At 46.7% G+C, this 12763-nt stretch overlaps 1 protein-coding gene across 3 annotated transcripts in view; it reads left to right on the forward strand.

The window, feature by feature from the left end:
- Fam120b (family with sequence similarity 120B) overlaps positions 1–12763 on the forward strand; it is a 64625-nt gene that overhangs the window by 35736 nt on the left and 16126 nt on the right. For all 3 annotated transcript variants that reach the window (XM_029532924.1, XM_029532925.1, XM_021221193.1), the window contains exons 5-6: positions 8026–8198; positions 11319–11411. In XM_029532924.1, the coding sequence (XP_029388784.1) occupies positions 8026–8198; positions 11319–11411 (266 nt within the window). The remainder of the gene's footprint in view (positions 1–8025; positions 8199–11318; positions 11412–12763) is intronic.

Below are 12763 nucleotides of genomic sequence, written 5' to 3' on the forward strand. Positions count from 1 at the left end.
AGAGTCATAATTTGACAATATTACTGGGAACTTAGGAGTTTGGGCCTCAGGTTGGGGGAGGTGACTACCCTGAGATATGCCTTTGAAGGCGTTCTCCTCACAGAGCATGTGACTCAGACAGATCCTGTCAGCCATCCTTACCTGTCGTCATCAGGAAAGACTTAAAGATGCTGTGTCGTAGCCTTGAGCATCTTGTCTCCATGTGAGATGTCAGTTTTCCTTTTCTTCAAAGGGAGCATTCACTGGTGGCCTCACGGCGCTTCACTTTTCAGTGAGCCTCCCGAGACTATACTTTGAGGGGTCATCTCTGAAGGCCTTTCCCTTTTTGCTTTCCCAAAATAAAAAAGAAATCGGGTGTTTTCAACAAAGTACAGGGAGGTAGAGGACTGCAGGGAAAAAAAAAAGTAAAAAAAGAGATCCCTTAAAAATTAGGAAGGAGAGTTGGAGGTGATGGGCATGCTTGTGAGCTCAGTACCGCGAGAGGAGAAAGGGTCCCAGTTCAAGGCCAGTGTGGGTGGGCTGCATAATGAGACATGGTCTCAAAAGGGAAAAAAAAAAATCAAGAGGGGCTTCTGAAGGAGAGAGCAGACCAAAGGAAGGAAGGAGAAGGAATTAAATGTTGGCCAACAAGGAAACAGAAAAGGAAGCACATTCCTGTTCACTGTGTTCTAAGTATGTTCTCCAAACTTAGGTACTGGAAGCAGAGCCAGGAACACGATGGTTCAAGACAGGCAGGGGGCCTTTGGGAAATGAGTGGGTGAGTAAGTGGGATTGTGCCTTTGTAAAAAGACACCACAGGCAGTTTCCTTGTTCTTTCCTCCATGGGAACACACTGTCTGCACCAGGAAACAGGCCCTCAGTACCTTGTTCTACGGCTTCCAGCTTTAAGTCTTGAGAAACTGCTTTGCTGCTATAACCAGCCCAGTGTGTGGTATTTTGTTAAAACAGCCCAAGTGGGTGAAGGCGTGGGTCTGCTGCATCCAAAGAGCTCGCTGACAGTCACGTTCCCCTCTCGGCCCTTGTGTCTATGCGCTCGCATGTGTGTCCACAGCATTCACTTGGCAATACCTTGTGAAAGGTGGCTTTCTGGTAACACAGAAAGGGATTTAGTTTTGTTCTCCAGCTTAAGGACTGTAAGGTTCCTCCCTGAGCTGCCTCTCCAGCTTCTTCCTACCTCATTTATGATCTTTGAATCCTGGGTGTTGAGTCTGAGAATAGCCATGCTTGTCTCCAGTGCTAGACAACCTGAAATGCAGGCAGTTTCTTCTCGGTGTTGTTTTTGAATCATAAGTAAGTCTTTATTTCAGAAGCTCAGATTGAAGACACTGAGAGAGCTAGCTGTCTCTTGAACAACTGTTGGTGTCGTTTAGCACTTCGTAAGTAAACAGTGCTTTTTGGCTACCTGGGGCATCTGACTTACCATGAGCTTAGTCTGAGAAGTCCGTCATTGAGCAAAGAAAGCCTTGCATTTTGTGGAAAAGGCTCTGTTTTTAACCCATTTTGCTCCCACTTTGTTTCAGTTCCTCTTGTCCTGGGTAGGTCAGGAGAGATTTCTGTTCACCAAACACATGCAAGCACGTGGAAGGTTATCTGTCACTGCAGATTCTGCAACAAACTGGTGTGGGCCATGTATAAAAACAGGGAAACGGTCAAGTAAATGTCACAAATGTCTATTACAAGACAAGGGTTGTACCTATACCTTTTATATCTGTTGTGACTGTTTCTAATGCACTAGATGGAAATAGGGCGCCAAGCAAGCATAAAATTAGACCGCTTAGCTGTGCATAGATAGAAGTCAGTGTTCTAATGCAATCTAGTCACTTAGATATGAAGAACAGTTAATTACGAGAAGTAGACAGTTGAAATGTACTCAGCTAAGACTCACTTGCATGTGGGTATGGGGGTGTTATTGATTGCCTTTCTTAAGTGGGCTTCACATTTCTTATCCTCTGTGGACATAAGACAGACAGTTCTATATTTGTTTGGAAGGTTTTTTGTTTGTTTTATTGTTTTTTCACCTTAGAAATAAATAAGGAGAAAGCCCTTAGAGATAACTAAAACTCTCTGACCTTGAATTTGCTTGTTTCTATTAATTTGCATTTGAAGAGTACGTAGAGGCTGGTTTCTCATCTTCATGTTTGCCCATCATGTGCTATTCACGAATAAGCACTTGTGTTTACAGCTGTGAAACACAAGCTTGTGCTTATTTGGGGAACCCCAGTGTAGCCCCCTAGATGTGTCTTGCCGTCTTCAGAAGTGGCTAGATTTTTACCACATTAATAATCAGGTTTTGAAGCTGTTGTTCTCTCGCTGTGGTCTGGAGACCAGAGTGTGTTGTGTATAAATACCCTAGTTGTCCTTCTCTTACACATGAAATTTAGGGGTCCCCGTGGTTCTTCAGTGGTTTCTTTACCCCAGACTCTAGAGGAGAACATGGATGTGAGTGTATGAACTGAGAGAGAACGAGTGCCTGAGAGCGTGTGCACCTGTGTGGTTGTGCCCGCACGTACGTGTTGATGGGTGGACAAGAGTGAATATGTATACTTCCCTCCTACGCAAGCTGCTCTCCTGAGCTGATCCCCTTTTTGTTTTATTAATCAGACTCCTCGTAAAGTACAATTATTTAACTAAAAATCTCCTCTATTTTGGGGGTAGTCTCAGCAACCAGTTAGTTGTTTTTCTTAGAGCTTACAATTACAAAGACTTCAACTAGGCGTCCTTCAAAACACACCCCACCCTGGCCTGGTGAAGATGATACTAGAGATCGATGGAAAGAAGTCGAGAAAAGTCCTGTGACAAAGCCTTCATGTAGTTACACCAGAGAGGCCACATAACCTGGAGTATTCTTTTCTGATACCTGGAGACTAAAACCTTTTATCTCCTACATGGACATTTGACATTTCTTGACTAAACAAATTATTGATTGCATTTAGAAATGATATTCTCTGACACTAAGGGATTTGGGGCTATTTCTCCCAACCCACCAAGATGCTGGCAGAAAAGAACGCCGAGGAAAAGAATGCAGCCCCTGCAGCTGCTGCTGTAGAGAAGCAGGAAGCCAAAAGCAGGGTGAATCCTGTTTGAAAAAAAGGCCCAAGAACTTTGGCCTTGGATAAGAGATCTCGCCTCATTCAGCTGTAGCAGCGGGACCTATAAGTAGCTGAGGTACCTCCTGCAGTTAACAGTCCGCCTCTGGACCATCCAGCACCTCCTCAGCTTCTCAGGCTCGCCCACAAGTGCAGGCCAAAGACAGCAAGAAAAACAGCAGCAAAATTGTTGCCTCGTGCTGAGACAAAAGCTGCTGGCTAAGGGGACAATGCCACCAAGAGACCACCTGTCCTTTGAGTAGGGGCAGCCCTGTCACCACCTTCCTGAAGAACAGGAAGTATGAGCTGGTGGTGGCCACCTGTGATATAGATCCCATTGAGTTCCTTGTCTTCTACCTGTACTGTGTAGCAAGATGGTAGTGTCTCCTACTGGGTCATCAAGGAGAAGGCCAGCCTGGAGCACTGGTCCGCAGGAAGGCATGCGCCACCATTGCCTTCACGCAAGTTAGTCAGAAGACAAAGGAGCCCTAGCTAAGCTGGTGGAAGCTACCAGGACTAATTAACAGCAGTAGCTGTGATACGATCTATCTAGAGATCCAAGATCTGTGCCTTGATGTGCCAAACTGGAAAAGACACAGGCAAAGAGCTTTCTCCACCAAACTGGGTTAGATGTGCACTGCTGTGTTTCCTGTTGAATGTAAATCCTATAAAAATTGTCCCTCCAAAGAGAGAGAGGGGAGAGGAAGGGAGAGAGGGAAAGGAAGGGAGGGAGGGAGAGGGAGAAGCCGAGGGAAAGAGAGGTAGGGTGAATTGATTTTGAGGGACTGAATAGATGGCTTGGCTCTTACAGAAGACCGGACTCTGGCTCTCTGGCTCTCAGCACCTACATGGAAGCTCACAGCAGTCCTATAACTTCAGTTCCAAAGAAGCTGATGGACTTTCGCATGTAGTCACACAAGCACAGACACATACCTTAAAAAAATAATAATGGCAATTTTAAAGGAGAGATTGGGCGTGTGGTCTTTCGCCCTGGTGGCTCTCTGTAATCTCTTACATTTCCAGGCTTCTCGAGCGCCAGTTTCTAATGGCCTGTACGTGGTGAAGCGGGTAAAGGATGCCGGGCGGTATTCAGACTTTACATGTATCAGCATCTCCTGGTCTGGGCACAAAAACAAAACAAAACAAAAACAAAATTGCTAGCTGACTGCCAAGATTTTTTCTAGCTGGGTATAGCAGGATGGGCTGAGGACCGTACTTCTGCATTACCAGGTTGTGTAATGGTTGCTACTCTTACAAAAAGACCCAGGTCTGGGCAGAGAAAATGGAGCCCAATTCCTTGCTTGTGTCTATTCATTGCTGGTACCCCACCAGTGAGGCCACAGCCGGTGAAAACCAGGAACCACAGAGACAGCCTGTGCACTCATGCTCTGCTGCCTACAATCCTGGTCCCTGTGAGGAGGCCCTGCTGCACATCCACACTTGAAGTGGGTGCCTCTGTTTGCCAGTGCAGGGAATACCACCTCAGCTTTCCTTAGGGTTGCTGTGTCTGTCCCCCTCCCACCTCTGTCACCCGTCTGATTTTTTTCGGCCCACTCCCACTTCAGCCAGAGTCCTCTTTCACAGACAGGATTACACACCTCCCTTTGTGCTCACCTCCATTTCATTCCCAGGGCTCCACCCTAAAGGCCTGAGACCTTTGCCATCCCTGAGTGTCTCTTCGCCCCAGCTGACTCCTCTGTCTTCAGTCTTAGCTCACATCTGTCTTCTTCATGGGACTCTCTTGTTAAGACTCTGCGATAACAGCTATCATTTGGTCAGTTTACGACACTCCCCTAGGCCATGTGTGAGCTCCCTGAATGCTCACACTGGGTCTGTCTCATTCCCAGTCAGAAGCATATGTCACGTGGATGGTCTGTAATTGCTTCTGAACATTCTCCACAAATCACGTGTTTTTGTATTTGTTATGACTTCAATCTGCAATTCCCTGCAGGCTCATATTTCCAACAGTTGGTCCTTGTATAGTGGTACTGTGGTAAAGGCTGTGAGTGCGCTAGGAGGCAGGGTCTGGCTGAAACAGTGGGTCTGTATCAGCGGGCCTTCCCTGCTTCGGGTTATGGTGTGTGTCTACAGCTTGTGGGTGGCAGTGTGAGTAAACTGCTGTCTCGGGTCACTGTCGTAATGCCGTGAACTCCTCTGAAGCTGTGAGCTAAAATAACCCCTTTGTCCTTTCAGTTGCTCTGTCGTGTAGACTTCTGTGTGTGAGCAAAGGGAACACCAGGTGATCCCCCTCTGTCAGTGGATTCTCAGCAAAGGGAGCACCAGGTGATCTCCCTCTGTCAGTGGATTCTCAGCAAAGGGAGCACCAGGTGATCCCACTGTGTCTGGATCCTCAGCAAAGGGAACACCAGGTGATCCCACTGTCAGTGGACTCTCAGCAAAGGGAGCACCAGGTGATCCCCCCGTGTCAGTGGACTCTCTGCTCTCCTGCACATGATGTTTGGTTAGAAGGGAAGGGAGGGACAGGGTCTTAGCACGTGCTCATTGCTGTCTGCCTACAGTTCCAGAAGCCATGTTCTTCCAACAGCGCCCAGGCCGAATGAGCCTGCCTTTCCTCTTGAAACCTCCTCAGCGCCCCTTCCCCAGTTCACTTTTTCTCCATTTGACCTGAAGTAATTTATATTTCTTTTTCATAACTGAGATTTAACCTGGGGACTTCTGCATGTTAGGCACCTGTCTGCCAGAAGGCTAAACACTAGCCCTTAATCTTCGCATTCTTAAACTTCAGTTTGCTTGCATAGTCTTTTTTTTCTGTTCTGAGACAGGCTCTCTCTGTAGGCCTGGCTGTCTTGGACTCTCTATACTGTCCACACTGGCCTTGAACTCACAGAGATCCACCTCCCTGCTACTTCCCAAGTGCTGAGATTAAAAGCCTGCACCACTACCCCTGAGGGAGAACCTGTTTGCTACAAGCTCTTCCCAGGCAGCCGCCATGTTTATGGATCTGCTCAGTGTAAATGTACGGTGGCTACAAACGTCAGTACACAGTGATCAGAGACTTCTGTGACAAGAAATGAAAAAACTAAGAGTTGACTTGTTCTTATTTAGTGCTGAGGCTCAAACCTAGGCCCTCTGGATGCTAGGTCAGCGCTGTACCCCTGAGTCACCCCAGGGCACTCTCTTTTGTTAGCCACTTTAAGTCTTCATCTTCGCATCTAAAGCTGTCTCCTGGAGTTGAGTCCCTGAACTCCAGGGCGTGAAAATGGTCGCCACTCATTCAGCCTGAGAGCCCCTCACTCACCACTTCGGCTATCTCCGATTCCGGAGATATTTCACAAATCGCCGGGTTTCTTTAATGTTAAACTCTGATGTATGCAGAAGTGTCGTTTTCATGAAGAAGTGGCCTTTACCGTCTTGAGCAGTGAAGTGAATCTCTCTTTACTTCGGTGCTCTGGTGGGATAGACGGTGGTCTCAATACAGTTCTTCCTCTGTGTTTTAAATACTATAATGCCTGGGTGGAAAGGTGGAGGGGATTTGCTGCTTGTTTGTTTTTTAGGAATTTGTAGCCTCTGACTTTTATAATTTAAAAAGACTCTCTTCTAGGTACTTTAATATTTGAAATAACTCTGATAGTAGAAATGCAGCATTTCCCTTGTGTCAGAGGCTTTGTTTCTAATGTCTCACAGTAAGTGTGCTCGGCTTTGTGGGCCCTGTGGCTTTCCGTTATTTATAACCTGTGTCATCAAATTGGAAGAAGTCACAGATAATGTGCGCAGAAGGGAGCAGAGCAAGTTTCCAGTTAGACTAGATGAACGTTGAACTGACGTTGGGATTTTATATTTGCTTGTACCAGGAAATGGCAGTTTTCTTTTGATTCCCTGTCAACCATTTAAAACAGAAAACGGTTCTTGGTTCACAGGCTCCCTTCATACCCATTGGGAGAAGTTTTACAGGCTCTCAGACACCCATCCTGACCTTGGGGGGGTGGAGTCTTAAGTATCCATGTCTCAGAGGACAATTGCATAAAGCATTTTCTTTCTCTCAGAGAAAATGGCCTTCTTCCCAAAATTAATAACAGAAATGTATTCGGTAAATGAAATACTTTAGCCTTTTCAGGACAGCAAGTGACTTGCTGGGTCATTCTGCTTCTGAGGTGGGAGGAGGTGAGAAGGTGTCTCCTGAGTCCCTGGCTTCTGAGAGCATTTGGTTCTGTGCTTTGTTTTTGTAGTGAACATGTGAGATGTCTCGCCCTGGCTGCTCTGGACTTTCAATCAGTGCCCACAGCTGCCTGGAGAGGCGCTGCCGCAGTTCTTAGGGCCAGCACCTTCATGTTTGTGTAGAGTTGCCACTGTTTGTCACCCGTATTCAGGACAGTTTGTCTTCATCCAGTTAACAGGAAAGGGCATCTTTTTCAAAAGTGTAGTAATTGTTTCGATGGACCTGCATAAAATAGCAATAGAACACTAAAAATTACCTTCTAGGCATGTTTGTTTGTTGGTTTTGGATCCGTGCATCTCAGGCTATAAGTTCTTTGAGTGCACAGTCATTGGCACATAGACCTCTCAGATCAGGAGGTTTATATATATCCCAGAAAATAAAAGTTTGGAAACCACCTATTTAAGAGGAGTTAGCTCTAACTAACTGAAGGGGTAGGTGGATGGCCTTCCCCAGGACATACCATCCTGTTACTGGATCCTTGAGGGAAGGTTGTCTTTTCTGAAAACCGTTCCTCAGTGTGGTGTGTAGCATGAGCACAGGTGAAAACCCCATTTCCTCTAGTTATCAGCTGGGTCTTGAGTGGATCTGTGCTGGCACTTAAGGTCTGTTTTCTTTGAAACTGAGACGCACCACTCGAGGGTGCCCTCTGGTTCTGTCAACCCTTGAGTGCCCAAGTAAATCAGATAGGGAAGAAATGAATCATTCTTCACTGTACTTCCAAAAGTGTGTTATGATCATGCTGTATGGATTTCTTTTTTTTAGGGGGAACACCTAGCTTGGAAGTTCTGTGGCTGAGCCAAGAGCCAGCAGCGCAGGCCCGGCGCCTGGACACGTTGCTAGCCTGCTTCAACCTTTCCTCCTCAAGAGAAGAGCTGCAAGCAGTTGAGAGCCCATTGAGAGCTCTATGCTGCCTCCTGATCTACCTCTTTGTCCAGGTACAAGCTGAGCTCACGGTTCTGTATACGAATATAGAAAGCCCTTTGTCTCAGGCCTTATCTTCCTGGAGTGCTGTGTGCCTTTCCATGGCCAGGTCCCACAGTCTCTTTCCACAGGACACAATTAATCCTTCAAGGTGCTCATGCAGATGACGAGTCAGGACTTTTCACAGCAAGGGATTAGTGTATCGATAAGTAACTGGTGTACATACTTGTTCACAATGTTGACTTTTCTCTCAGAATACTGTGGCAAACCTGGAAGGATAAATTATAAAATATCACAGTTTTATATAGTTGAGCTTAAATTGCCCTTTTAAAAATATTTCCTTTGAAGTATATGAGTGTTTTGTTCCACCCGTCCCATGTTTGTGTGCACTGCCTATGTGCCTGATACCCGTGGAGGTCAGAAGAGGGGTTTAGATTCCCTGGAACTGGAGATACGGTTGGTTGTGAGCCACCACGTAGGTGTGTCTGATCTGAGGAAATCTTGGACGTGCATTATAGTTTTTACTTTGATTATTGGTACAATAAAATCCCTGGCCAAAGCCACATTAGAAAGGAAGTTACTGTGGCTCACAGTTTGAGGGGACAATCCACCATGACAGGAGAACAGGAAGACCATGGTGGCAGAATAATAAATGCTGGTGCTATGCGCACTGTCTTGTTTATATTCAGCTGCCCACAAAATGGTTTCACCTACATTGGGAGTGGTTCTTCCATTTCGCTAACCCAGTCTAGAAACTCCCAGACAGTCGTGTCCAGATGTTTGTTGCAATGGTGAATTCTAAATCCCATCGAATTAATAGTCATGTTTAGTTAACTGTGAGAAAAGACACATGAGAGTTGGGCTGGTGTTTTAAGATCAGCCTCCAAACTCGACTAATTGTGGGTGTCTTAGTCAGGGCTTCTATTCCTGCACAAACATCATGACCAAGAAGCAAGTTGGGGAGGAAAGGGTTTATTCGGCTTACATTTCCATACTGCTGTTTATCACTAAAGGATGCAGGACTGGAACTCAAGCNGGTCAGNNAGCAGGAGCTGATGCAGAGGCCATGGAGGGATGTTCTTTACTGGCTTGCTTCCCCTGGCTTGCTCAGCCTGCTCTCTTATAGAACCCAAGACTACCAGCCCAGAGATGGCACCACCCACAAGGGGACCTTCCCCCTTGATGACTAATTGAGAAAAATGCCTTGCAGCTGGATCTCATGGAGGCACTTCCCCAACTGAAGCTCCTTTCTCTGTGATAACTCCAGCTGTGTCAAGTTGACACAAAACTAGCCAGTGCAGTGAGTAAAATTACATACCAGTGGACCTCAGTCTAAGCAGAGATGGCGGCTCATGGATTTTATAATCTATATGTGTGCTTGGCCTTGTCACAAGTCCTACATCTGCAGGATTTGTCTAATAATGGTGCATCCTTTGAAATAAACATGAAACAGGAGAGTGGCGGGTCTGCATTTCCAGATCTCCGTGACTTGTGACCTGTGACTTCAGTTGACTGGTAGCTCATACCTGGGTCAAGCCCTGTACAGTATCTTTCCAGGGGGTTTTCACAGTGAGGGTGGTATAAAGCCCGTATTCTTTCTGTTTATTGGGAACATTTTTATCGGTCGGAGGCATGCACGCATTTTATTTTCCAGGTGATCTTGGTTAAATGTCACCAGTGGGTTGTCACTGTTGTTTCCCCCCTGGTTTTTGCTGCCACCATGTACTCCTCCCTCAGAAGAGCTCTTGTGTAAGAGTAGACTTGCATGAGTGATTAGCATATTGCTTCTAGTTGATTACCAGCTCGGTCACTGTGCTGGCTGGCCACTTATATGTCAGTTTGACAGAAGCCAGAGTCTTTTTGGAAGAAGGAACCTTGATTGAGAAAATGCCCCCACCAAGTTGGTGTGTGGGGAAGCCCATGGTGCATTTTCTTGATTGATGTGGGAGGGGGCAGAGGTCTAGCTCACTCTTGGTGATGCCATCCGTGGGTTGGTGATCTTGGATGCTATGTGAAAGCAGGCAGAGCAAGCCTTAGGAACAAGCTAGTGAGCAGTACCCTCCATGGCATCCACTCCGGGGCTGCCATGGGATCCTTTGCATCGTGTCCACTCCGGGGCTGCCATGGGATCCTTTGCATCGTGTCCACTCCGGGGCTGCCACCGGATCCTTTGCATGGCGTCCGCTCCGGGGCTGCCGCCAGATGCTTTGGCTTCCTTTGATGATGTGCCGTGATTTAGACTTCCTTTGATGATGCCCCGCCACCACCCCCACGCTGCTTCTGGTGACAGTTTCATCACAGCACTAGACAGCTAATTAGACACTCGGGTTAGTCGCCTTTCTCACCTGACAGAAGCAGTCCCAAGTGAGGGAGGGTTTACTCTGGATTGTTCAGTTTGAGGATGTGTAGTTCATTATGGTGGGCAAGGCAGGGCAGCAGAGACGCCAGAGACAGCAGGTCATGTTACTGAAGCATCCTCATAGATACACCCACAAGCATGTTTCCAGGGTGATCCAAAGTCCAGTAGAGTTGGCACTAAAGACTACTATCATCGTGGCTAAGCGCAGGCAGTGTCAGCCTCAGGAGTGTGTGAAGCTGAGTGGGCAGAGAGACAATGTCTTTGGGTCTCCTCATCACATAACTTACTTTAAAGGCTGAGTTAATTCCTCTCTGTCTCCATTTGGGTTTTTCCCCACACCTTGACTTTTTGATTCCACAGAGTGGGAGGGCCCCGAGTTATGTTGCTGGGATCCACGGATGAAGGCTACATCCAGGATTGTCAAAGTTGGGTGTTCCGCTAGCCATGGGTACCCCACCTCAGCCTCCGAGCCATCTGTTTTATACATTTTACATAGAAGCGTTTGCCCCATTTGAGAGCTTTGTGGCCTAGAGCTGTGGGTGACGAGAGCAGAGGCTTGCTCTCCCCATCTTCCCACACCAGTGGTTCACTCACTGTGCAGTTGTATGTACACCTGTACGTTTTCCTGTGTGTGCGTGTGCGTGTGCATGTGCGTGTGTGTGTGTGTGTGTGTGTGTGTGTGTAAACACACCCAGATTTGGCAACTGAAACCCACTTATAAAAAGTGTTGCTTGTTTTCAGTATGCTCACGCTGGCCCTTTCCTGCGCTTCTCAGGTGGACACTCTTGCCCTGGAAGACCTGCATGCATTTATCGCTCAGGCCTTGTGCCTCCAAGGAAAATCAACCTCCCAGCTCATGCACTTACAGGTATAGTCACGGTCAGTCACCACAGCCATGGATGGAACCATGCTGTGATCACGTGGTCAATACTCTTTCTAGCCTTTCTGCTGTTGTAGTTGGTTCTCCATAGGACGTGTAAGGCGGGCATGTTCCGTGAGAGTGTCCCCACATAGGATTGTCATCCCCTGTCAGTAACTCCAAGATGGCTGTCCTTTCCAATGCAGACAACTGTTATACCCTGCTTCTCAGGAGCAGGTTGTTCCACCTCCTGGCCTAGTCGTCTCATAATTGGAGAAGCCTTTGTCAGCCTCGTTGGTGTCAGAGAAACAGTGCCTTTTCTGGTCCAGCCCACCCTCACATCTACTGGTTCACAGCAAGGAGAAGCCAGGCTGCCCTTCCTGTATTGTCACCCAGCATGCAATGCTTTGCATCCACTTTGTGGTTCTGTTGAAGAAAGTGGAGCCCCAGAAGCCACATACAGCAGACTATAGGTCTGCCACTTAAAACTGCTTAGGTTAAGCATACAGTAGTTCAGAATTGCTTTAAAACTACATGCTTATATATGCATTTTTTTTAAAAAAAAATCCAGAATTGTGCTATATGTATAAATAGCTATATACATATTTTTATACTAACTTTCACTCTGTAGCTATAGGTTCCCCAACTAACCATAGATTGAAAGTAATGTTTTAAAAACTGCATATGTACTGGACGTGTACAGACTTTTTTCCTTGTCATTATTCCCCAGGTAACACAGCATAACAACTATTTAGAAAATATTTATATTACAATGGGCATCACTAATCCAAAGGTGACTTGAAGTAAGAGCATTATGCAGGGCATGAGCAAATACTGTTGGGGATTGTAGCAGGGGACATGCTTGGGTAAGTTGTTCTCTAAGATGGAGGGACACCACCTAGCCGGCCAGCACAGCTGAATGATCTCTTGGTAATCAGGGGGGTGACCAATATGGCTAGATGATCCTCACATCGCTGGCCATTTTGTACAAGAGACTCATTGTTTCTATGGATCGTGGGTGTCTTAGAACAAATCCTTTATAGATACTGAAGAATGTTCATTTTTATATGTGTAGTGGTGAGTTGCTAATGTGCTCTGAGCTCCCTACTGGCAGGTGATCATACTTCTAGCCACCCACCAGAGTTCTTTTGTCTGGATTCGCAAATGAAATACACACACACACACACACACACACACACACACACACACTCACATGCAACTTAGTTTCGGTATGCCTTGACTTGCTCAATGGCTGAGCACTCCCAAACCTCCCCTAGCACATACTTCCCTCCAGTATTCCGTAGTTAACACCTTTTAAAATCTGTACTTCATCTCTGCCATTGGGGGGCGGGGGGGGGGGG

Source organism: Mus pahari, chromosome 21 (genome assembly GCF_900095145.1).
Source record: "Mus pahari chromosome 21, PAHARI_EIJ_v1.1, whole genome shotgun sequence".
NCBI lineage: Eukaryota > Metazoa > Chordata > Mammalia > Rodentia > Muridae > Mus > Mus pahari.